We start from the raw sequence: 24,585 nt of genomic DNA on the forward strand, positions 1-24,585 counted from the left end.
AAACTTCAGTACACTTCGTCATAGCTCCGGATATCAGTTGAGTACCATCCACTGCGGTGGCATTTTCCACCACAGCCTTTGGATTTATACCAATACCCATCTTGCCTGCTAGTTCGTAATCCATGTAGTTTCCAATCACACCACTGTCCACATATGCTTCAAGAGCATATATCTTGCAAGGTTGAAGGTCACTACTTAAGAAAGCAGGAAAAACTAAATGAGAGATCTGAATTTCCTTCTTCTGGCTCGACAAGTCAACTTCTACACTTGTCGGTCGTTGGAGTTTTCCGTCAGTTCATTTTTTATTATATTCCTGTCCGCCTTGTCTATGGTTCCCACTGGTTTCCACAGTGGTTTCACTGGACAGTTACGAAGGTGATGACCGGCTGAACCACAATAGAAGCATACATTCGGTTGTCTTCTTTTGTCTCTTTCTTCTTTAGAAATTGGACCCTGAACACCTCCTAACTGCATTGGCTCAAAGTGACTTTCAGACACTTGACAAGTTCCACTGTCTTTTGAATGAACATAGAGTGATCTAGTCTCTGACCTGGCCCGATCAGTGCGCCGGTTCTGCAACCGGTGATCCAATTGTTTAGTTAGGTCAATGAATAGGAGGGTTTACTACTTGTGCCAATATGTCCTTGGGTTCTCCTCGTAATCCTCGATAAAAGAGTGTTGTTCTCTTCTCCTCAGGCCAATTAGTCTCTGCTACTAATCGATTAAAGGAAGCTATGTAAGCTAACAATTCTTGGTTACCTTGGAGTAAAGAGAGCAGCTCATTATCCAAGGCCTGCCCCTGAGCATGATGGGCAGAGAGTTTTTCTAACTCCTGCCGAAAACCAGGGAAGTTTCTTAATAATGGGTCATCTCGATTGACTAAGGGAATGGACCAGTCAGCAGCATGTCCACCCAAATATAACACAAATGCCACCTTAGCCTGATCTGAAGGAAAAACTCCGGATCTACACAGGAAGTGTAAATTACATTGGTTCATGAAGACTGCAAAATGCTTCGGATCCCCCATAAACCTTTCTGGGGCTGCTAGTGGAATGTTCCCTGGTAAAACCACCTGTAGAGGAGGACTGGGAGCAGAAGCTTGACCCTGTGGGAGAGCACCTGGAAGTGGTGCTTGTCCTGCTTGGGACTGTTGTAATAATTGGCAACCCAATTCATCAGTGCGTTCTCTGGTAACCACCAACTCTCTCCTGAGAGAATTGGTTTCTGACCTAGCTGAATGGACTTCTGCCATTAACTACCCCAAAATCTGGGATAAATTGTCTATTTCTGTGTTTTCCATTACGCTCAGGTGGAGTATTTTTTGTATGGCTTCGTATTTTGTAACGCTTACCTGGACTCCTAGGAAGTGTAATACCTTCCTAGCATGTGGACCTGGTACCTTGGAGCCTTTAGGATTCTTTTTCTGTTTGAACAAACAAATGACAACAATAGAAATGAAATAACATCTATTAACTGAGATAATACTATATGAGGTGTGTATACCCCTAAACTCACTCCCTTCTAACTCTAGGGATGAATTCCCTTCCCACCTATGTTTTATTATTGTGAAGCTCTCCATCCTGCTTTTCTACAGGGGCACGTTGAGATGGGGAAACAATGGTAACTTGAGATGCTGATTGGTATGTTGTTGTTTACACACTTTATATGGTAATGAAGCACACCAGCTCATGCATCCTTATTCATCTTTATTTATGGTCAAACTGAACTTGCTCCAGCCTCTACATTCTAGAGCCTTTTCTTAACCTCCTAGCATTCTATATTCTATTTAGACTATCCCTACACTAAGGTGTGTACTACCAATACATAACAACCCCCCCTTACTTATCATGTAAATGCTTATCAAACTGTAAACTATTACATTTGTTCAATTAGTCTCGCCGGCTTGTGAACTACTCTTTGATACCTGCTTCTCATGTTTAAGTTCCGGGGCTCATCATCAATGTTCATGTCTCTATGATCCAAACGACCATCTATACAAGAGTCTTTATGTCCAGAGTCCCCTTCACCCAGATTCACACCTCCACCAACACTTGTTTCCTCTTCACTTTGGACATGCCCCGCGCTACAATCCAACAACTCACCTTCTTCCGGGTATAACCATGCTAAACCAATATCCCTATCAGAGCTATTCACCTCATTTGCCCCATTCGCCTTACCCTGGCCATTCCTTTCATCCCCTTTCTCCTCACACCCACCTTGTACGAATTTTCTGAAAAAGGATACATTTGTAGGTATTACACCATTACTACCAGCCGCCGTGACCATGGATCCCTTTATGTTTTTGACCTTCAACACCATCGGCCTATATTTAGAGTCTGTCTTCTTTCGCTGTTTCTGTTTCACTACCACTGCATCTCCTTCCTGTAGCTCCAATTCCTCAGCCTTCCTTTTTCCGATCCACCCACTCCTTGGTCTTCAATTGTTTCCTTTGATCCTGCTCTCTGATTTCATCGTCCTCTTCAACTGTATAATCCTCTGCTCTAGGAATTCGAATTCGTGGTAGGTACTTGATCATCAATTCCGCTGGAGAGCGCCCTGTCATTTCACGAGGGGTGTTCCTATAGCTCCTTAACATCTGCAAAACTGCTTGTGGAAATGACACATTGTCCACAACAGCCTTTTGTCTGGTCCTTTTTAAGGTACTCATGAATCTTTCCACCATCCCATTTGTTTGTGGCCATAAAGGCGTTATCTTCTGATGCCTGATCCCATGTGGGATGCAAATTTTGTAAAATCATGTCCTTGGAAAGGTGCGCCGTTGTCTGTCTTGACTGTCTGTGGGATCCCCCACTCACTGAAGAGTTTATCTAATACCACTATGACATGATGAAATGCTGTGGATTGAACTTGTTTTACCAGCGGAAACCTTGAGTACTGGTCTATGGCCACTAGGAAATACATTCCTTCTTCTAGTGGACCGAAAAAATCCAAAGCTACTCTGTTCCATGGTCCCTTGGGAAGCTGCACTATCTGTAGAGGCGCTGCTTGAGTAGCAGGAGATGTTATCTGACAAGCAAAACAATTCTGTATGGTGTCTTCTACAATCAGATCCATGTATGGAAACCATACTTGATTTCTCAAAATTTTCTTTGTGTTTACTACTCCTCTGTGCCCCTCATGAGCCAACATCACTAAGGTTTTTCTCAAGCTCTTAGGTGCTACAAGTCTGCTCCCTCTTAAGAGTATTCCATCTTTTGTTAGAGATAGCTCACAGCTCACCTTCGCTAACTTCTTCAGATCTTTCATATCTCCCTCTTCCAAACTCGTTTCTTGATGAATGCACTGCCATTTTCCATTCCGTGTGAGTCTAACTGCTACTTTTATCAAGGGATCATTCTGACTTTTGTTCACAAATACCTCTTTTGTTATGGCCAGGGGCAGTGCATTTGATGATATATACGATATGTACTGTTCCGCTTCCTTCTGCATTTCCTGATCCATGATGTTCACTGGATGCCTTCATAAATAGTCAGCTGGATTTGCATCCTTCCCTGGCCTATGTACGATCTTGTAATCATACTCTTGTAATCTCATGCCCCAACGCTCAATCCTGGGGGGCATTTTAACTCTTGGGTTCCCAAATAATGAAATTAGTGCTTGATGGTCCGTCACCAGTACAAAAGGCTTTCCAATTATGAAATGGTTGAATTTCTCACAGGCCCACACGGCGGCAAGACTCTCCCTTTCCGGCTGCGAGTAGGCCTGCTGGATGTCACTTAGCGCTCGACTAGCATAACCAATAACCTTCAGCTGTTGGTCTTCTGATGTCTCATCAGGATTTGTTTGTGACAGTATTGCACCCAATCCCACAGGGCTAGCGTCAGCAATCACTTCAGTGTCCCATTTTGGGTTGAAGTATGCTAACTGTCTATCGTTTGCTAGTTGCCTCTTTATATTCTTGAAGTTCTCTTCACACTCTCCATCAATATAAATGTTACATCCTTCTTCAGAAGATGTCTCAACGGCTCAGTGAGTGTAGCACATTCCGGCAAGTACCTTGCACAATATCCTACCATTCCAAGGAAAGATCTCAATTCTCCTACATCCTTTGGAGGTAAAATCCAATATTACTCTCACTTTTTCCGGATCTGCTTTCATGCCTTCCTCAGAGAATATATGTCCAAAGAATTTTAGGCTCCATTTATTTATTTTACACTTTTGAGCATTCAGTGTTGCCCACTCTCCTGCGACACTCTGCATACTTGTCTCAAGGTATCAGCATGCTGACCTGATCAATCCTGTATACAAGAATATCATCGCTATAGTTGAATGCATTTGGTGCTGGTGCTATCACTTTCCTGATGGCTTCCTGAAAGATCTCAGCAGCTGAGGAAACCCCGAAACTAAGTCTCTTGTACCTAAATAAACCCTCATGGGTACTAAAAGTGGTTATTGATCGAGATTAATTATCAATTACCAATTGGTGGTAACCCTGGTTCAGATCCAATTTACTGAATCTTTTAGCTTGGTTCAAGCGAATGATCATGTCCTCTATATTCGGACCTGGATGTCTCTCCCTCATTATGGCCATATTTGGTATTCTTATATCCACACAGAGTCGAAGTTGCCCATCAGCTTTGGGAACTCCCAGTGGAGAGATCCATGGGGTCGGGCCGTTCTCAACTCTCTCGATGATGTCATTATCAGTCATATATTTCAGTTCCTGTGATACTTTTTTCTGCAGATGTAACCCTACACGTCTTGGGTGTTGTGGGACAGGCCGAATCGAATTATCAATATGTAGATGTACGCTGTTAGATTTCAACTTCCCAATTCCCTGGAACAATTTTGGGAATTCCACCTTTAGCTTTTCTAGATCCACTTCTTCTTTGATCAGGAATCTTATGCTTTGGGTCTTCGAGGGAATGCCTCGTATCTTTTCATACTGATTATATTGTACATTAATGAGTCCCAAATTAGTTGCAATCCTGCAACTAATGAGGCACCTGCAAACCGTAGGGGTCTTAATGACATGTATTTTGGTTGGTATGCACCTTCCCATGTGGATCAAATCACAGTGATATAGCCCTTTGTTCAACAAAGGCTGTTCCGCTCCCCACTGAAAGATCACAGCTCTTGATGCACTCAGAGGATACCGCCCAGCTACTTTTCAGTACATTTCCTCACTCATAACATTGACTGTAGCACCGGTATCCACTAGGAAAGGTATATCTTCTCCATTCAAATTCATTACCACCTTTATTGTATTCTTTTCGCTTTCTTTGTTGCCTATCAATCTCACGTATTCTCTGCTATACCTGTCGTATTCATATTCTTGTTGGTAGTCGGTAGGCTCCACTTCTTCCTCATACAACACAGTTGATATTGGGGGATTCTCATATGGGTCCTCATATTTTACTCCTCCTTGAACTGGGGATCCATTATTAATTGTTGTCCTTTGTCTCAAGTTTTGTGTATTGTGATCTGTTGTCTCAATCTGTAACTCATCCATGGCTCTAACAAACCCTGGTCGTGTCATGTGCGGATTTATTCACGTTCCCGAATATAGCCGCGCATCTTTCTCCCCGGGGTTTCGTCCTCCACCACCTCTTTGGCTATCGTACCTTCTATTCGGCATGACTTGTGATTCATAAGTATTAGATGGAGCGTTCATTCTTTCTCTGCACATTGTCTGGATGTGGTTCTCCTGCCCACACCTCATGCATAGTTAGCCCATTGCAGGGCATGGCCGTTTATGGGAATTCAAAGCCACATCGTTAGCACTGTCTCTCTCCGCTGTCCCTACGCATCAAACTTGCTGATCCCACTACAGGATATCTCCTTTGCCACTGGATATTCCTATTCACAACAGCAATAGTGTCCATCTTTTTCGGGTTTTCTATGTTTGCCGCCTGCGCACCACCCTCTCATAAACCCTGACAAGCTCCAATACTTCCTTCATCGGTAAAGGCTTTTTTAGCAGGTGCTTTCTAAATTGTGACAATATACATCCTTCAATCACTCTTAACCGTATTGCCTCATCGTCATTAAAATTGGTAAATTCACAGAATGAGGTCTTTTTTTGCAACCTCTGTACAAATTGGGCTATTGTCTCGTGAGGGCTCTGTGTGCACTGGTTGAAAACATACCTCTCGTAATCCCTATTGAGTGGGATTATTACTTGTGTATTGATTGCAGCCACCAACAGCGGACAGGTCATTCTTTCTTGGGGCGGAATTGTTTTTATAATACTTTTTATTTCTTTCCCAAACAAGTTTGTGAATATGTCCATTTTATTTGGTGCATTTTGATCTCCTACAGCTCTCAGGAACTCCTCGAACTCTTCAATCCACTCTTGCCATCCGTTACCTTGTATCTCTTGCGGATCCAGAGTGAAAGGATTTGGCCTCCTCAGGTAATTTAGAAGATTTGTCGACATTAATGTGCTTGCTGACGATTAGGGCATGCTTTGTTGTTCACTTGCGTCCCCTGCCGAATGTGTGTCTTCAAGTGACATTCTTGTGTAGTTCTCTTGTTTTATTTGTCTTATGAGAAATTATGTGTGCTTTTCTTTGTTTTCTTTTATTTTATTTTATTACTTTCTCTTTTTTTTTAAATTCTATTATTGAGTCCACTTCCTTGTCCAAATGTGAGTGTGTGCTTTCACTCTCTATGTTTTACCCACAATTGCTTGCCTCTTAACAGTGTTGCCGGTCTTTCCTGTATATCATTTCCTCATTGGTGTCCCAGCACACGTTGCTTTCACTTTCTACTGTATATGTTTTGGTTTGCACCTCATTCCGATCTGTAATTTTGTTTCTTCTTAAAGTTTTTGTGCGTTTAAATGTTTGTTTCTTTTATTATGAAGTCATCCGTGCCGATGCACTTTGTAATGGGCTGGTGTCCTTTAAGATGGCGGCACATATTCCCACATCCGCAGGTCCTTTTTTCTAATGTTTCTCTGCTCTTTCTCTATTACGGCGCATATGGGCTCGCTCGCAGGCTCGCGCACTCCGGTACGTTTTGTTCTGGTTTGAAAAATGGTTTTCAATGTTTCGTTCATTCGCGCAATGAATACATGTATAAGTACATGTATATTCTTTCACTAGCGGATGTCATATTTAGTCCTCCTACCTCAAGTGCAATTGAGTTCGTAGGCCGTACCTTCGTATTTTCCGTTGTGTTTTCCTTCTGTTTCTTTATTCCTTCCGACGTCCCTGTTTATGTTTCTTCGGCTTTGTCTGCCCTCAGGAGATCCTTTCATTCACGCCAAGTTTATCCTCGTCGCCATTGCTATGTTGTTGTTTAGACACTTTATATGGTAATGAAGCACGCCAGCTCATGCATCCTTATTCATCTTTATTTATGGTCAAACTGAACTTCTTCCAGCCTCTACATTCCAGAGCCTTTTCTTAACCTTCTAAAATTCTATATTCCATTTAGACTGTCCCTACACTAATGTGTGTACTACCAATACATAACACCGATGAACTCTGTAGCTTCTTGCCTTAAAATGTCTATTCACTTAAGAATGAGTCTTTTGGTAAGTCAGCAAGTGAAGATACTGTAATCTTTAAGGGCTTGAATTGATTCCTAGGTTGGAGAGATCTCTCTTTCTAATTACTTTTGTCTTTTTCTCTTTTTCGCAGGTTCAAGGAATTTGGGAAAAGAATTATGGCTGTGGATGGCTGCGGAGTTACTCAGGATGAGAAAACTTTTTAAGCGTAAGTTCGCCAATACAGAGTAACTGCAGCCTGCAAGGTGGAGTGCGGTAACAACTGTGAGGTAAAAACTTGAGGAACCTTCAGGTACGTAAATGCTTATAAAACATCTTCTTTGTAAAACTGTTAAGTTTGTTTTTTAATTAAATACCTCTTGTTTTGTCTGCAGGATTTCGGAAAGCTGAGGAAAAAAATCTTTGGAAGATGCAGTGGCTGCGGATGAAACTTCTGACTGAAGATGCTGTGACTGCAAGCGAAAACTGCTGACTGAAGATGCGGAGGCTGTGAATGAATCTTCTGACTGAAGATGCTGCGGCTGTGAGTGAAACTTCTGACTGAGATGCTGCGACTGCGAGCAAATAAATGTTCTTAACTGAATATAGCAGCATCAGAGATAACTTCTGTCGGGTAAGTCTCTTCTGTGAACTATGGTACTCTGAAACTCTTCGTAAAACTAATGCTTCTGTTATCTTCTTTTTCTCAGGTTCTGTGAGGAGAAACGCCAGTAGCGTTACCCGCTGTCAGCAGAGCAGACGCAAAGCGTGCATTCCAGCGGAGGTGGGGCTTAAGTAGCTCCCTCTGCAAATATGAATAGAACCGTTCTGCTACTTGTAAATGGGTTTTGTGGGCGCCCATCTTAAGTGTATGAAATTACTATTGAACATCACTGGAGTCTATGGAAGTAGATGCTGTAAATGGCGTAAATGCCATATGTGTCAGGATAACACCCACCTTTGACCTGCTGATTGATATAAGGTATTCTGCCTAGCCTGAATGCCTGAATGAGGACTTTGCTCACTGACTGGGATCATGACAAGCGCCTTCTAAGACACAAGGTGTGGTTCCTCAAACTGGACGTACTGGTAGAGGAGATGGTCGGAGGGTGCCCGACATGCACCCAGGTTGCTCCGTCTCTGCACCCAAATCCACTGCAAATGCCCCCACTACCAGAAAATGTCTGGGATGAACTTGCGGTGGACTTCTTCGGTCCTCTCAGGAACAGCAAGTATGTCCTGGTGCTGATAGACGAACACTCTCGGTTCCCAGATGCTCAAGTGGTTGAGAACACATCTGCCACATGTGTGATCCCCGTACTCGACCGCATGCTTTCAAAATACGGAGTTTCGAATGTTATAAAATCAGACAATGTCCTGCCGTTCACCAGCCAGGACTTTTAGAACTTTGCAAGGGTCATGGGGTTTCAGCATAGGAAGATAACCCTGCAATGGGCCCAAGGCAATGGCATTGTCGCAAGGTTTATGGCCAGCATCAAGCGGACTCTGCAGATAGCCACCATTCTCAATAAACCATTTGAGCAAGCACTGCATCAGCTGCAGCGGGAGTACCAGCACACCCTTCACAGCATCACTGGGGTTTGCATGTCAGAACGAGGCTGCCACAAGGGCCCACGTCGGTCTCACCAACCCCCCTCGAGCAGCAGGCGAGAGAGAAGGATCAGGAGGAAAAGAGCAAGATTAAGGACAATGCGGATACGAGAAGACGAGCTCAAGAATGCTTAATCGAACCCGGAGACCAAGTAATGATACGACAACCGAAGGGGTGGAAGGAAGACTCCACCTTTGCGCTGGAACACCTGATAGTGACCCACCAGAAAGGTACGATGATCACTGCCAGTGGAGATGGACATTCGCCTGTGACCAGAAACTCGTCACATTTTAAGAAGGCATCAGCATCATATGTACTGAGATGGGAACAGCCATGCTATAGTCAGGATGAGAGACAGTCAGATGAATCCTACCTCGGAGATGATGAATTATCTGAAGAAGATGACAGCGGTGGGAGAGAGCCCTCACCCCCGCCGGTGACTCGCATTCCCTTGAGGCCCCAGCGATGTCGTGTGAAGCCTCACAGACTAATTGAAGAGATGGCCTGACAAACTGCGAGTGACCCACTGTCTTAAAAAGGGGGGGTGATGTCATGTCATGCGTGCGGCTGGCGTGGCTGCTCTCTACCATTATGCGGGTTTGTCTGCGTTTGGGCTAGGTTGAGGGGTTGTGACGTTAAGACTAGGGAGGCGGGTGTTGGGGGGGAAAAGTTAGTTCTGTGTTACTGTTGAAATAAACAGACGTTCCAAGCTGCGACCCGTGTCTGAGCATTATTCTCACCAGTGGTGAGATCCTGTTAGCCGGTAGAATGCCAGGCCAAGCTGACACAGGGAATGTTTAGGGCAGTCTGTGTGTTTCCAGCTGTACTATCACATACTTGCCAACCCTGCTGATTTAGGCAGTAGGCTACTGGTTTTTAAGCAGTCCTACCTCCTACAGAATTAAGTGACAGATCCTACTGCTTTTTACAGTGGCAGGTAATTTATGTGACTCTAAGGCAATTAATCATCTGTGCGGTGGGCGGTTAAGTGATACATTTGAGTGATGGGCTCAGATCAATTCACTGACCTGACAGCTACATGACTCTGCCCTGCAGTCTTGCTGGACAGACCTTAGGTGAACCACCAGTGAAGGCAAGTGGCAGTGCGTACCACCATTACACAGCATCTGCCTATCAGAATGAGGAGGGTATCAGTCTCCATGTTGTTCAGTGTTCAACCTGCACTGCAGGAATAAATATGTACTGCCCAGGCTGCTGAACATAGCAGTGGCAAACATTGCCTACCAGCTGTGTATGATTATTTTCTGTGAAGTTAGGTAATTGAATTTGAATTTGGTGTTAACAATTCACAATGATACATTTAAAACATTTGAGCATATTTCGATGTTTTGCTGGTTGATGGGTTGTGCATTTTAGAATGCCCCAGTGGTGCCAACAATGTATGTTTTGTAATTTCCTGCAATGTCATTGTTATGCTAAGTATTACTTTTGAAACTTGAAAAATCCTACATCTTTTTGGTCACAGAATGTTGACAAGTATGCTATCAAACATGGTGTCCGCTACCTTCATTAATGTTAAATGTTTAATGTTAAAGGTATTTGTACTGCGCACCGTCACCAACGGAATTGGTCCCCTAGCGCTCAGGCGGATCTGTAAACGATAAAGGTGGGATGGGTTAGTAAGGTGAAGAAGGGAGTAGGATAGTGAGAGGAGTGGTGTTCTGTTGGCAGCATCAACTCGTATACACCGGGTGCTGAGCTTTGGTGCGGGTATCGGATCGGAGTTAGTCCGCGTGTGCTGTTGTTCCTGCTTGTGTGTTGTTGCAGTGTTGTGAAGTGCGTGCGGCTTGTTGTGCGAGAGATGGTTGTGTGAGTTTTTGAGTGAGATAAGTATGCAGAGTTTGAGCTTATATTGGTTAGTGGGTTACCTGACCTTTATCATGCTAACATTCACAGCTCTGTCCGAGTGCGGCACCTGTCGGCCTCCACATTCCCATCCAGACGCGGCGCAGGCCAACGCCCAGGGCTCCCTCCAGGCGTGGTCGTGCCAGCACTCACACTCCCACCCAGACGCGGCGCAGGCCAGTGTCCAGAGACCCGTCCAGTTGTGGGCATGCCAACATTCACAATGCAGAAAATTTACGTGCTGATCCGATTGCTGTACCATGGGCCTCAAGCTAGAGGAACACGACACTTATAGTGGGAAAAAGGAAACTACAAGCATACAATGAGAAAATACAGGACTAGCTCACCCATGCCATGGGGCATGTTGCTCTCTGGGAAGAACACTGTGGGAAACCCCCGCAACCTTGCCATGCCCCATGCATTTGCCTGTCTCAACCCCACACACCCAGAGTTTATTTATTCTACAGATGCTTCAGGCTGCGCACATCCTTGCATACGGAAACACATAGCAAGAGAACACACATTCTGCTCTGTTCTAGGTGAAAAGCGAAGTCAATATTTCAACATCTACTTGTGTAACTAGCAGTGTCTTCTTCTTGCTCACTTCCTTCCCAACATGGCCGCCAGTTAGGTTTGTTTTGGGTTTTTTTTTTTCCATCACCACTCCATCGCTTCTTATTGGGAGCGTGACAGGGCTAGCTAGGTACGTCACAATGGGGTCTCGCGCAGCAGTGCAAAGCGCGAGCTCTGTGAGCTGCAGCTGAAGGAACGGAGCTCGTGCACAGCGTGCTGCATCCTGGCTGTTTTTTTTATTTATTAATGTACATTGTGTTTACAAAATGACCGAAGTCAGGCAGAGAATCACCCGGGAGCAGGAGGCAGAGGGGCAGGTAAATGTTAACTCAGAGCTGGTGACAAACGGGCGTTCCTGTTTTGCATAGCACCTTTGCTCTCTCTCTGTGATTGTGCGAAGTGTATTGACAGCACTATCCCGCATCAGGGACGTCATTATGTTTTGCATGAAAATACTCTCTGTGCTTCACTAGATATTGCAGATATCGCCGGACCTCCGTTATGCTGCAAACTCGGGTTTTGCCATTTGTGTGCACATCATTTGAAAGACTATACATTAACAGTAAAGGTATAGAGATACTGCAAATGATGTTGGTACTTCACATGTTGCAAGCGTGCGACTGTCTGCCAGACAACACATCAGCGATAGCATGCATTATTGCACATTCTTAGTACAGCACCATTCTGTCCTGCAACCAGTAAACGGAGCCATACATTTTCTGTGGATGAGAGTGACTTGAAAATTCTGCCCGATCACTGTTATAATCTCGAATACACATCGATGATGTTCCCGAAGCTGCCAATGAACGTTAATATCATGCATATGGGAGAAGCTCAACAGTAAGTGAGTAGGTATTGTCAGTGATTAGCCTTAAAACGTTGCTTGCACACTATTGATGTGTACAGGGCATCCAAGCTATTGGTTTTCAAAATAGAAATGCTAGAGCCAACGTTGTTGGAATGTATCCAAGTGAAGCTGTTGGTACCGAATGTGTTGCAGCTCTCCATGCACTCTGAGCCTTTTTATTTAGTATCCACGTATATCTGGGCAAAGCAAACTCTCAAATATTACAGTGCAACAGCCTTTCACTTTGGGGGGTGGGGGGAGGGGTGTCACATGTGCTACGCTTTGTAGTATCGCACAGGTGTGCAACAACATTGAGCTATTTGGGGTTGTTTCTCCCATCACCGCACCCTCCTTTGAAACGTACATTTGTTCGGAGCAACATAATTTGGTAGCAGCATATTTCAAATGAGAAGCCCTTTGAAGTGGGTGGTGGCAGACACCGAATTAAATGGTGAATTGATCACTGGAATCGACCACGTTTGTTTATGATAATATACTATGCTTGTGGTTGATCTGTGATGGACACGTTTCCAACTGAAAGCCCTCTAAGTGCGTAAGTAACCCACTAGATCTGCAAATTCTTCAACGAATACGACTCGCACAAACCGTTAACTGCGGGAGTGGGCGGAGCCTACATTCATTTATTGTACGAATTCAGGATGGTCATGCACTTCCTTAGCACTTACGGGTTTTTAAAACTCGCCGTTTAATCTGCCAGCTATGCATTCATGATGTCTGCTAGTTTGACTTAAAAAAGGTTTAATTGTTTGAGGGAGCACGTTTCCTTAACTGTACAAAAAGGTGTATGGGCAGGCGATCTTCTTTAAATCCTGAAAATGACAGTGATAAAACAGATGGCGATTTTGGGCTACATAATCCTCTTGCTTAAAATTGTTTATTATTTTATATGTGTTTTTTTCGCCATATATGATTACGTTTGAACACTCTTAAAATCAAAATCTACCAAATATTTGTAACAAGATCTTAGAGGTATGTGGTTATGCGCCTAAATTGTTGAAGAGGCTCATATCACAGCTTCATCACTTAACCAAAATCTCTGATTCTAGACACATTAGTTTATTTTACAGTGCCTTCTCGGCAGTGCTGGAAATGGAAACAAAATTATCGGGGGAACCTCTCCTCTTTTGGTGGACGGGGGTGGGGCTAAGCAATGTGTCACCAGGACAGGTTACCCAACATCTCTTAATAGAACCCAATCCTGGGCGTTTACATAAAAGCAAAGAGCTTTATGGGAACGTAAAAAAATTGCCACAATTGTAAATTTGATCATGCCTAACAGTCATTCAGCAAGAAACGCTTGAGTAATGGAATTTGGACTCTGCACTTTTCATTACTCACCCTAGCAAAACAAATCTGCAAATTGCAAGACAAAAAATACCAATTTGGAGGCTTTGAATTGAGGACAAATCGGGGCGTTTTCTGGGTTAGCTGCTGGGCCTTGGGAGACAGGATAGGTTCGGCTCTGCTCTGTTTTGTTTTGGGCAATTTCCTACTCTGCTTCTCTGCAAAAATGTGGCGTCTTCCAAAGTAATTCAGTTTACAGTGTCCTCTAATTGAAAACATCTTCACCCGTAATAGGCTATAATGTTGCATCATATCTAACATTAATAGTGACAATTCATATACTGCACATCACAAGGTTTCATACTGTTTCAACTTAAACATTTGTGTCAATACCTTCCAGACCTTGCTCCAGTACATTTTGACAAATTTACATTCGGGAAACATAAATGAACCTTCAGTATCTAAACTGCTCCAATATTTATCATCCTGAAATAACTTACACTTAAATAGTCTAGCAGGAGTTATGCTTAAAGAAATATAGGATTTGGGCTAGACACACTGATGTAGTGGCTTACAAGTTTTTGGTCCAAATTTGAGGCCAGAGTTTTTCTTCCAATGGATTACATTCTAGCTCCCAGGTGATTTCTGATTTCCATGTTGGTTCATCCATTTGGGTAGCATTAAGTATTTTGTAGAACATTGATGCTTTGTAGGTAATGTTCCAGCCTTTCCTCATTAGGAAAGGAAAGGATATGCTATCTGACGAGATTAATATGTTCTCCGTTAAAGTATTCATAATCATCGCATATTGGTACCAATTGGATACAGGAATGGTAAATGTTTCTCTATGTTCATTAAAAGATGGGGGGAGTACCATCAGTCGGGAGCTAGTTAACATATTTAATACCTTAGACAACCATAGTTTCCAAAAGATAGATTTCCCATTAATACCCATTAGCTTATTTAACCATAATGAATGTGAGATAAAAATCAGTTGGTCTTCTAATATGTGGGTACACAAAGCTTCTAAGATGTTCAACTGATACCTTAACACTCATACATTTAATACATCTTTTTTTGCCTTTTACAAAACAACTATCTTCTAATGATAAGCGAGAGACCAGTGCTTTTTCTAATAGATACCATGCAGGTATATATTGATTATCCTCCAGAGTGAACCAAACTTGAATTTATTTCAGCAAAAAAGCTGAGGGATACATCTTGAAGTTTGGAAATGTAACCCTTTCGCTGGACATGGGCCTTTTTAAGTTTACTTGGGGATATTCTCTGCCTTTTGTTTCCCCACAGAAATATCGCCAAACATGAATCAATTGATTTAAAGAAAGTGGAGGAGAAGGAGAATGATACCATATATAGTAGATGCATTACAATGGGAGAGATCATCAACTTGACTGTTTCTCAGCGACCCACCATGTTAAATACAGAGATGACCAGGAGGCAGTGAGCTCGTTAAGCTTAGACATTAATAATTTAGGGGTTTGCTTAACAATATCCAAAAATGAAAAATGTATCCCAAAGTATTTGATTACCTTTGTGCACCATTTCATACCAGATGCTTGCATATCATGTTTTGTGCGATTATTTAGAGGCAAGATTCAGATTTAACGGTGTTCAACTTGAATCCCGAAATTGATGAGAATAGGGGTGTTTTACGCATAAGGTGCTGTGTGCGAATGTTAGGGTTTTTAAGTAATAGGGGAAAATAATCTGCATATGCAGCTAATTTGATATTTAGATTACCTATTTCTATCCGCTGTGTGATCATATTTAGGAAGGGTTCCAGAGCAAGAATAAATAAAAGGGGAGACAAAGGTCAGCCTTGTCGTGTCCCACTAAATAAGGGAAAATAGGATAACCTGTATCCTTTCAGAAATATAGAGGTCTAGTGATTGGAGTATAATAATGTAGTCATGGAAAGGAAAGGAACGGATCTCCAAAGCCTTACCATTTAGCGCTGCAAACATATAGCTCTGTTCCACTCTGTCAAAAACCCTTTCTGCATCTAATGCAAGTGCAGAATAACTTTCACTAGATTTGTTTATGGTATCTAGAATTGGAGGATCTACCATTGATATATCCCACTTGGTCTCTTTTAATTCGTTTGTGCAAGAAGGGGATTAGACGATTGGCTAAAACATTGGCATACATTTTACAGTCAAAGTTTATTGGGGCATATAACTTTGAGGACCTTCTGGATCTTTATTCGGCTTTAGAAAAACAATTAACTTGGCTTCTAAGAAGGATCCATCAGATTTACCATGTGATGTACAATAGGAAAACAGCTCATCCAGCTTAGGCACAAGTAAGTACTGAAAGTGCGCTGTAAGTGATCAAGAGTAAGACTCTGACACAGTGGTAGGTTTTGGTTATGAACTTTTATTATTGAAATAATAGGAATGATTTCCCCAACCCCATCTATCCCTAACTCTAAGAGGTGTTTCCCTGCCTCAACAAAACTAAGGAACGTCTGTGTCAGGATGTTAAATAAACAAAGCGTCTTCAGTCCTGTGCCCAAAATCCTAAACTGACACTTACACTCCAAACTAAATACTTCCATTGGGAAAGGGGTTTCCCTTCCCCTAGATTTCTTCCAGTGACGTTAAAAATACTTTATTCCAGTTCCACTTGGTTGAAGGCGGAAAGCTCTTCTCTTGAATCGCCTCAAAATCATACAGTTCTCATGTATCAAAGTACAGTATATTTAAAGGGGTAAGGGTCCTCCCTTATTTGTAGTGCATGCGCATGCTTAGGGATTCTGACCCCTAAGCTTTTACAATCCCTTTTCCTCCCCTGGTATACTCGCCTGCCACAGTATATTCACTTCCTTGCTTGTGTGTGATTCCCAGACTCACTGTTTGCCTGGTTCGCTAACCTACCAGGGCTTTTCCACTCTTTGTTCATTTTCTCTTTTATCCAGCTCACAACAATTCCCCAGTATCGGGTCAGCGCCCCCTTTCCTTCTTCCACTGTCTTTATTTAGACTGTTGCTCTTAGCATTGATCATAGTTGTAATAACTTCACTGCCTTTGCTTAGGCTCTTTCTCTTAACAATGTTCGTAATAATTGCACTACCTTTATTTAGGCTTTTTCAGTTCACAGTGTTTGTATCAGTTATAATGGTGTTGCTTTTACTTAGGCTTGCTCTTACAAAACTACTCGTATTGGTAAGAATTGCTTTGCCTTCACTTAGGCCTGCTCTTTCAACAATGTTTGTATTGGTAGAAATTGCTATGCGTTCACTTGGGCTTGGACCCGTAGTACGCAGTTCATGGCATTCACTGTAAAGCGTCCGGTAACCCGTTCTTTCTCTTTGGCCATAATGGCCTTTGGCCTTAATGGCTGGCATCTTCAGTGCATTTTGTGTTTTCCCAGCTTGGCAGCTCCTGGTCTTTCCCTGCAGTTTCTAAAGACTAGTACGCAGCATTGTTTTGTGGTGTCTAGTTATCATCATTGCTCCTCATCTCAGTACTACAAAAGGGGGGGGGGTTGGGCTAGAGAAACCTGGGAAATCAGTATCTGTTACAATAGGCCATGTATGACTGTTGCAAAGCCCCTTGGTGATCACTAAAATGTATGACTGAAGGGGTATCTTGATAGTTTCTTTCTGTCTCCTTGGGGCTTGTCCTCTCCCACATGGTCCTCTCACATATAGCCACCCCCAGGGCCAGAGTTGGGTACCTTCTGCCATGTAAGAGAGGCTCCAGTGATGAAGCCATCAGATTTGTCATAGCGCATAGAAGTCCATAGAAAAACCATCTGGACCAGGAGCTTTTCCTATTTTAAGATCTGGGATTGCTCTATAGATTTCATCAGTGCTTATGGAGTTTTCCAGAGAGCTAAAATCCAAAAAGGGTAAGGTAGCATGTAAAATATCATGAAAGAATTCTTGAAAATTATCAGTATTATATTTTGTTTCTGTGGGATATCGTTTGGTAGAATTTAGAAAAAACATCAATGATTTCTTTATCTGAACATTTTCGAACTCCTTCTTCATATTTAACCACCAAGATTGTAGTTTTATCTTTTTTAAACTTCAGGTACGGCGCAAGAGATTAACTGGTTTTATTTGAGAATTTATACATTTTAGCCTTCTATTTCATCAATGTAGCACTGGAGCATTCATAAGCTATTTTGTTATATTTAATCCTTAACTTCATTACAATTAAGCACCAAGGGATCCAAAAAGTTATACTGTTTCTAGGGTTTTCAATTGTCTTAAAATTGACAGATTTCTATTTCAAGCTTTTCTTTTTCCTGGCAACATAGGATATAATAGGGCCTCTTAGTACTGCTTTATAACAGTCCCAGTTATTTGAGAATGACATGTCTTCACTTTTATTTTCTGTGAAAAATTGATGATGAATTTCTGTGAGAAATGGGGTAAATAATTCATCATTCATTTGAGGTCTTAAATCTCCATCTATGAGTTCTATAATTATTTTGCGCAATTTCTAACTTACTATAAACTGAGGCATGATTAGATAATGTAATAATGTCAATATGGGCATGCAGTATGGAACTTAATAGGGATATGGATAAGAATATGTAATCTATTGTAGAAAACTATTCACGTAGAATGTATAGTTAATGTCTGTAGGATGAGTGATATGCTAGGAGTCAACCAGACCTAATTCGGTGATAAACCTCAAAACTGTTTGTGTTCATGGAGTCTCTGAACTTCACCTCTGATATTCTATCTATGAAAGGGTCAACACCTTTGTTACAATCTCCACAAACAATTAGATTATAGATGTAAGTTTGGAAGAGAGAATCCTTCAATTTGGACCAGAAAGTAGAATCAGGTAAGGTGGGACCATGCACATTTAGTATTGTATACTCAATAAATTCGATCAGGATATTGATTAAGACCCATCTGCCCAAAGCATCAGATTCAGATTTGAGTACTTTATATTTAAGAGATTGTGAGAAACCAGATGGTGTTCTTTCACCTACTCCCCTGTGATCTTCTATTCAGGTGGCCAGGGAAGTGCCATCGCTTTTGGATCCTGACCCTGTGGGTGGACAAGCGAGGGAAGATCACTTGAGTGGAGGGTCATGGGGGATTGGGCAGAAAATAACCAAGGGAGAGGCATCGTATTCCCCATCTCCCCATTTCCCATCTGAAACCCCTTCCTCAGCTTTCATGGGATATTTGCAATCCCATTTCATTATCCCTCCCCATTTCCAAAAAATACTGGGAAAAAGAAGAGCAACTGAGAGTAGTGAGGATTACCTGCACAAAACACCTTGAGAAACAAAAGGAAGACTGCCACCTGCTACCATCAGGTTGTCCCATTAATAGGGTCAGGCATTTCACACTGACTACTCACCCCTGACTCCACTTGACTCTTATGTGAAGTATAAAAGGTGTGGTTTTGCACAGTCACGAGAGCGAGCCGTGAATCCTGAAGTAAGCAGAGAAGCAAAGGAGCAGGGAGCTGAAGGGAGAGGTGCCTGGAGGATCCGGAAGAGAGCAGCATGCTGCGACGCTGGCCAGTGCCTGTCAGGGTCTGCAGAGTGGCTAGGGAACCGTGTCTCCAGGGAGCCAGATTGAGGCAGCCCGTGTCTTGCTGGTAGCGTGTGGAGGAGTGGTCGTTCCCTTGGGACATGTGCCAGTCCTGAGGGGGTCTGACCTCGATTTCCCCAATGCCCTGAGAGGATCACTCGCCAGCGCAACGTTACGCAGTGAGTTTCAAAGGGGAAAGAGAGGAGAAATTTGGGAGTGTGCAGCTAGCTGGAGCAGGAAGATAGAAACGACAGAATTTGTAAGCAGCATGAAGCAGAAAGCAAGAAAGATAGTGAAAGTAAAAGGAAAGTGAGAGAGCACAAAGAAAGAAAAAGGCTGGAAGATAAATGAGAATTGTGTGAGTGATCTGAAAGTAAAGGAAAGGTGCAAGTGAGCACCAGTGAGCAAAACAAGTGTGCATAAGGCACGAGAATGAAAAGGACAGTGCAAGGGTGCACGAAAGCAAAGAAATGAATGTGCTAGAGGCACAGTGAAGAGAAGGTGAACCCAAAGAGAAGATGCCAGGGGCACAGCAAGCCAAGAGAAAGCAAGACAAAGAAGGTGCAAGTGAGAACATCAAAGTGGAAGATAACCAGGGGGTGCAGGAAGCACCTGCAAGAGGAAAGGATGGAAGAGAAGAAAATACAGGAAATACAAAGAGGAGCCAAAGATCAGGATGGTCACACTTAGGATGAGCCAAAAACCTAGCGTTTTTAAAAGACTCTGATATAACCCCATGAGAAGGTTGTTTGTGAAAGGAACTGTAAACAAGCAAAAGGCACATCTTGACAAGTTGACCTTTTTTGTTTAAAACTGAAGAGGCCTAAGCTTGGGGAAGGGAACCCTGAGAGGCTTAAGAGAAACTGTGTTGTTAAACTGAACTTGTGTTTGAAGCTGAAGGGGCCTGAGCTTGGGGAATGGAATCCTAAGAGGCCTAACAAAGGCGAACTTTTATTTCGTGAAACAAGGAGGCATACGCTTGCAGAAGGGAACCCTGAGAAGCCTGGAAGAAATTGTGTTATATTTTTGTTTGATTTGAAACTTGGAATTCCTGGAACTAAAGACATTGGGACTTGTTGAACAGAGTATAGGAACTTTGTGGAGAAGAGCTGATGAACAACTTCTTTTTGATTGTGCTAAACATTGAGGATACTAACCAAGTCACACCTGGTGAGATCACCTGAAACTAGCCTTGGTGCATATTTCTTTTTGAATCGCTATTTTTCATTTAAAGAGACTTCCTACCACGTTTTATCAGACATTGAGGGCAACCATAGGTTTAGACACAGACAGATTTTGGTTTTGGACTACAGCCCTTAGAAACATAATTTGAGAGAACTATCCCTTTAGAGTTGGGGCCAGTTAAGTATTACACCAACCCCAGCATTGTAGTAAATTAAAGGTTTTGGAACTATAACAGATAAAATATGAGTCTGTGTCTCTCTTGATACCCTGCCTGTCTCACAAGATTTATTTATAAGGGTAATCGCACCATTCTTTTTTCCAATTACAGCACTTGGTAAAATATAAAACTCCACTCACCCAGAACCTTCTTAATTTTATTGGCTTCAGTCTCAAGTAGGTGAGTTGTTAAATACATCCAATAGAAGGTTTGGACATATTTAAATGGGATAGAACCTTTTATATAGGATTAGTCAATCCTTTCACATTCCAGAGAGCAATATTCAACGGCATATCTTTGAGGATGAAAACCAATAAGAACCAAGGTATTCATTTATTAAAGTAGAATTTCAACATACTCTTTTTGTTTGACGTAAACATAGGTACCAGAACCAGGAATAAAATCTACATTTTTCCACAAGTATCATCCTGTGGTGACCACAAACAACAAAGACACTAACATATTATAAAAAAGTTATTGTGAAAAATTATCTAGAATGTGACGTTACGTTCTTTTCTGGGTGAGGTATCCATTTCTTCCATCTTTTGAGTGCGAATTAAATGCCTCAAGTCCATAGGGGTTCCAAAGGTAGAAGTTTGACCATTGAAGGTTACTTTCAGGATTCCTGGACGAATGATGCCAAATCCTGAAGGTCTAAATGTTAAGAATTAATTTCTTCTGGAGGCAGTTGCATTAGAGACATCCTGGGAAATGTAAATCTGCTGCCCGTTCCAAATAAATTGTTTGACCAATTTAAAATGTGCTTAATCTAATCTGAATATGTGTATAATCCAGCAGTACAAAAATCAATGTTGTCGAGGAGTTGCTTCTATTAATTGAGGTATTGATGGGGGCCTATTTGATGAGCTTTTTGAATATTCAATACTATCAAACTGAGGTGATATAGTTGCTTGGTAATCATGGTGCTTAGAAATAACATTGGGCTGTCACCCTCAAGACCATCAATATGCTGATTATTTTGCCTGTTTCTGTTTTGTAGGTTTTCACACTGTTTCTGTAAGGTTTTAACCGCAGATTCAAGTTGAGTCACTGTATTACATATTCACTTTTCTACTTCTATCCTAGCTTCAAAGTGTGGGGAACAGCTCTTAAGCATGCCTGTATGTGTTCACAAATAACTTTAAATAAATAAAACCACTAGCACAGGAGGTTTTTAAAAGAAAATTCAGAGAGACAGGTTTATTTCGCTTCAAGCGAGCCCAGCATTATGTACAATCGTTCATCTGGGCTTCCTACCCTCACTCCCTCTCTGACGTGAACAGCTTTATCCACGTCAGCAGAAATAGCTTTATGATATGTCACTCACTCATGTCTGAAAGTGGACAGAGACCAGAATCTCAGCTGCCATTTGGCTAATTTAACCCACTGGCCTACTGCACAAGCACATGTCAACAGTCAATCCAAACAAGGACATTCTGTTTTCTGCAAGCTAAGGTCTCCTTAAATCGTGTGCGCTGCTATCTCATTAGAGAACCTATGTTATAAATCTTTAAAGCGCCTACAAAATTAACACATATTGTTTACAGTCGCTTCTTTTTTTAACATAGGTATACTATCTCAGTAAGTAAATTAATCTGCTACATCTATGGCCAGCATTTCCTTAATAACATTCTCTTTTATAATAAAAGCATTTGTGCTGGATTTTGAAGTTGCATGTGTTAAGTGATATGGTTACATTGGGGGCACTCATTACTATAGTAAACAAGGATAGCGCTATATAACATTCCACTTGTTGTTTTCTTTTTCTGACTAGAGCATAAAGATGCAAAGACCCTCTTTGGAATTAAATAGACATACATGTGGTTTTGGCATAGCTTGTGTAATGGTGCAAAGTAAAACAGCAAAATGAAATTCCATCAGGACAGGTTTCATGGAGCTTAATCGCTCCTTGGAGTGTCTTTTTCCTATGTTTACCCTCCAAGTAGACAATAATGATGCTCTTGCCCATCTGGTAGTTGTCCTTTACGGAAAGGGATTCCTTTTCACAGTTTGTAGTTCATTCCAGGTTGTGCTGGATCTCAAGTTCATATTGCAGTCCTTCTATTGCGCCAGCAATGTCTTTGGGACGAATGGCAATGATGCAAATGTCCAATGTCTCAGCAGAAGGGCCGCTTTTAGTACTAAAGATGGCAGGCAATGGTGTGGGTAATCAAAAGAAGATAATTCTTGCTTTTATGCGTAAAGCGTGGATCCAAAACTAGCAGCAACAATCGTTTGTGGTGAGCAATGCCTGTGATGCCCCTTTTCACCTGGTGTGCAGTCTTAATGCTCGACAAATACCCAGTCATCTGCCTGGATGGCGTGTTGAGGCTTCCCCAATGGTGTTTAGGAAAATACTCCAATCAGCAACCTGTTTGCAGAGAAAAGACAGGTGTTTAGCTAACTCTTACAGTAGTTGATTAACAGCGGATATAACACATATTTTGAAATTTGGCACACCCCATTCATTTGCTACGCGGCCCATAACTACTTTTTAAGGAGACAATCCAACACCTGAGTGCACTAATTCTGTTGCAGCATTAACAAAAGATACATTACTGTTGCTCCAAACTGTGTAATGCGGTCCACATCGGGGTAAATACTCCTTTACAAGTATTTTTGCAATGCTTAATGCAGTACTGTCTTCCCAGAGGAAAAAAACGGAGTTAGTACAGATAACGCACATCCTTGCTTTTCATGCACAAGCATAAATTAAGCGCGCCTAAAAGCAGGTGAATTACATAAAGCAGATTTTAAAACCACAAAACTGTCTTGCAGAGCAGAATTCCATGGCAAGGGAACTGGGGTTCTAACAATGCATAGTTGCAAATTTCTCAGCAAATCCATTCCCAACAGATTCAAAGCACATTTATCAGTGTCAACAAGCTGAGCGTTGCAAGATAAAGGACCTATACTGAACTGTACGGGATCAGATATTGGACTTTGCACTGGCCCTATGCTGTGCAGTCTATTGTGCTATATTCCTCTTCATAATAATGCCTAGCTGAATATGGCTGATTTTGCCTAGGGTCAAAATAATGATTCTGTTGTTCATTATTCTCTTTGGATGTCTCAGTATTTGTTGCTATAATGTTCCCAGCCTCCGTTCTTAAAAAGAAATTCCCCTCGTCATTCCTCGCCCATAAGAGCGTCTGTGCCCTTTCCAGCGCAAAGGACATTCCCTTATCCAGTGGTCCTCTGCCTTACCAAAATGACACCTAATGTCTATCGTACCTGCTCCATTACATGGTGGAGCTCTACCACTTCTTATTCCTCTATACATTCTTCTTTGTCTATACGTATTACCTCTGCCTCTTTTCTGCAAAAGCCTGCTGCATTAGTGCTCTGGTTTTTAAATTACTTTATTTTATTTTCCTTCTCCCCTTTATCTTTAGCGTGGCGATTTGCATAGAACATAGCATCAAAATCTGGGCAGCAGTTTCAGTTGGCCATGTAGATTCAAAGGTTTGAATATCATTGTTTAGGTGAGGCAACAGTCCCTCTACCAAATGTGAACAAAATGCTTTCTGTCCCTCTGTTATAGCCATATCCATTCCACTAAACGGGGTAAAAGCTTCTTCCCTTTTTACCAAATATTTTTCAACTGACTCCCCTTCGTTCTGCTTGCGGGAAACCACTTGCTGGATACGTGTAATCAGCAGTGCTGGAAGAGTTATTATTTAATTGGACAATTCCCCAGTCTACTGCCTTGGTCAGCTCATACCACTTCATGACTGGATCTAAACTGTCTTGCATTCTGCGTTGGCACCATATATCTGCTGGCAGAATACATCAAAACAACTGATCCATACATGCCGGTGTAAGCGGACTTGTTTTAAGTACCTGGTCTGTCTGGGTGTAACACTTTTCTGGATTCTTTCTAATATCTGGATAATCTTAAGTAAAAGACAGTAACTGTATCCTGTTTCAAAGAACATGAATCTGGTGTGTTGGATTATCGGTGTCAAACCCAGGCACTTCTCTCATTGTAAACACT

At 42.1% G+C, this 24,585-nt stretch overlaps 1 protein-coding gene across 1 annotated transcript in view; it reads left to right on the forward strand.

Moving 5' to 3' along the window:
* The first annotated feature begins 11,649 nt into the window (after nucleotides 1-11,649).
* CDS2 (CDP-diacylglycerol synthase 2) overlaps nucleotides 11,650-24,585 on the forward strand; it is a 316,181-nt gene continuing 303,245 nt past the window's right edge. Inside the window, exon 1 of the mRNA XM_069618879.1 lies at nucleotides 11,650-11,824. Coding sequence (XP_069474980.1) covers nucleotides 11,774-11,824 — 51 coding nt within the window. The 5' untranslated portion in view covers nucleotides 11,650-11,773. The remainder of the gene's footprint in view (nucleotides 11,825-24,585) is intronic.

This window comes from Ambystoma mexicanum, chromosome 10, assembly GCF_040938575.1.
Source record: "Ambystoma mexicanum isolate Mex_15411 chromosome 10, UKY_AmexF1_1, whole genome shotgun sequence".
Lineage (NCBI taxonomy): Eukaryota > Metazoa > Chordata > Amphibia > Caudata > Ambystomatidae > Ambystoma > Ambystoma mexicanum.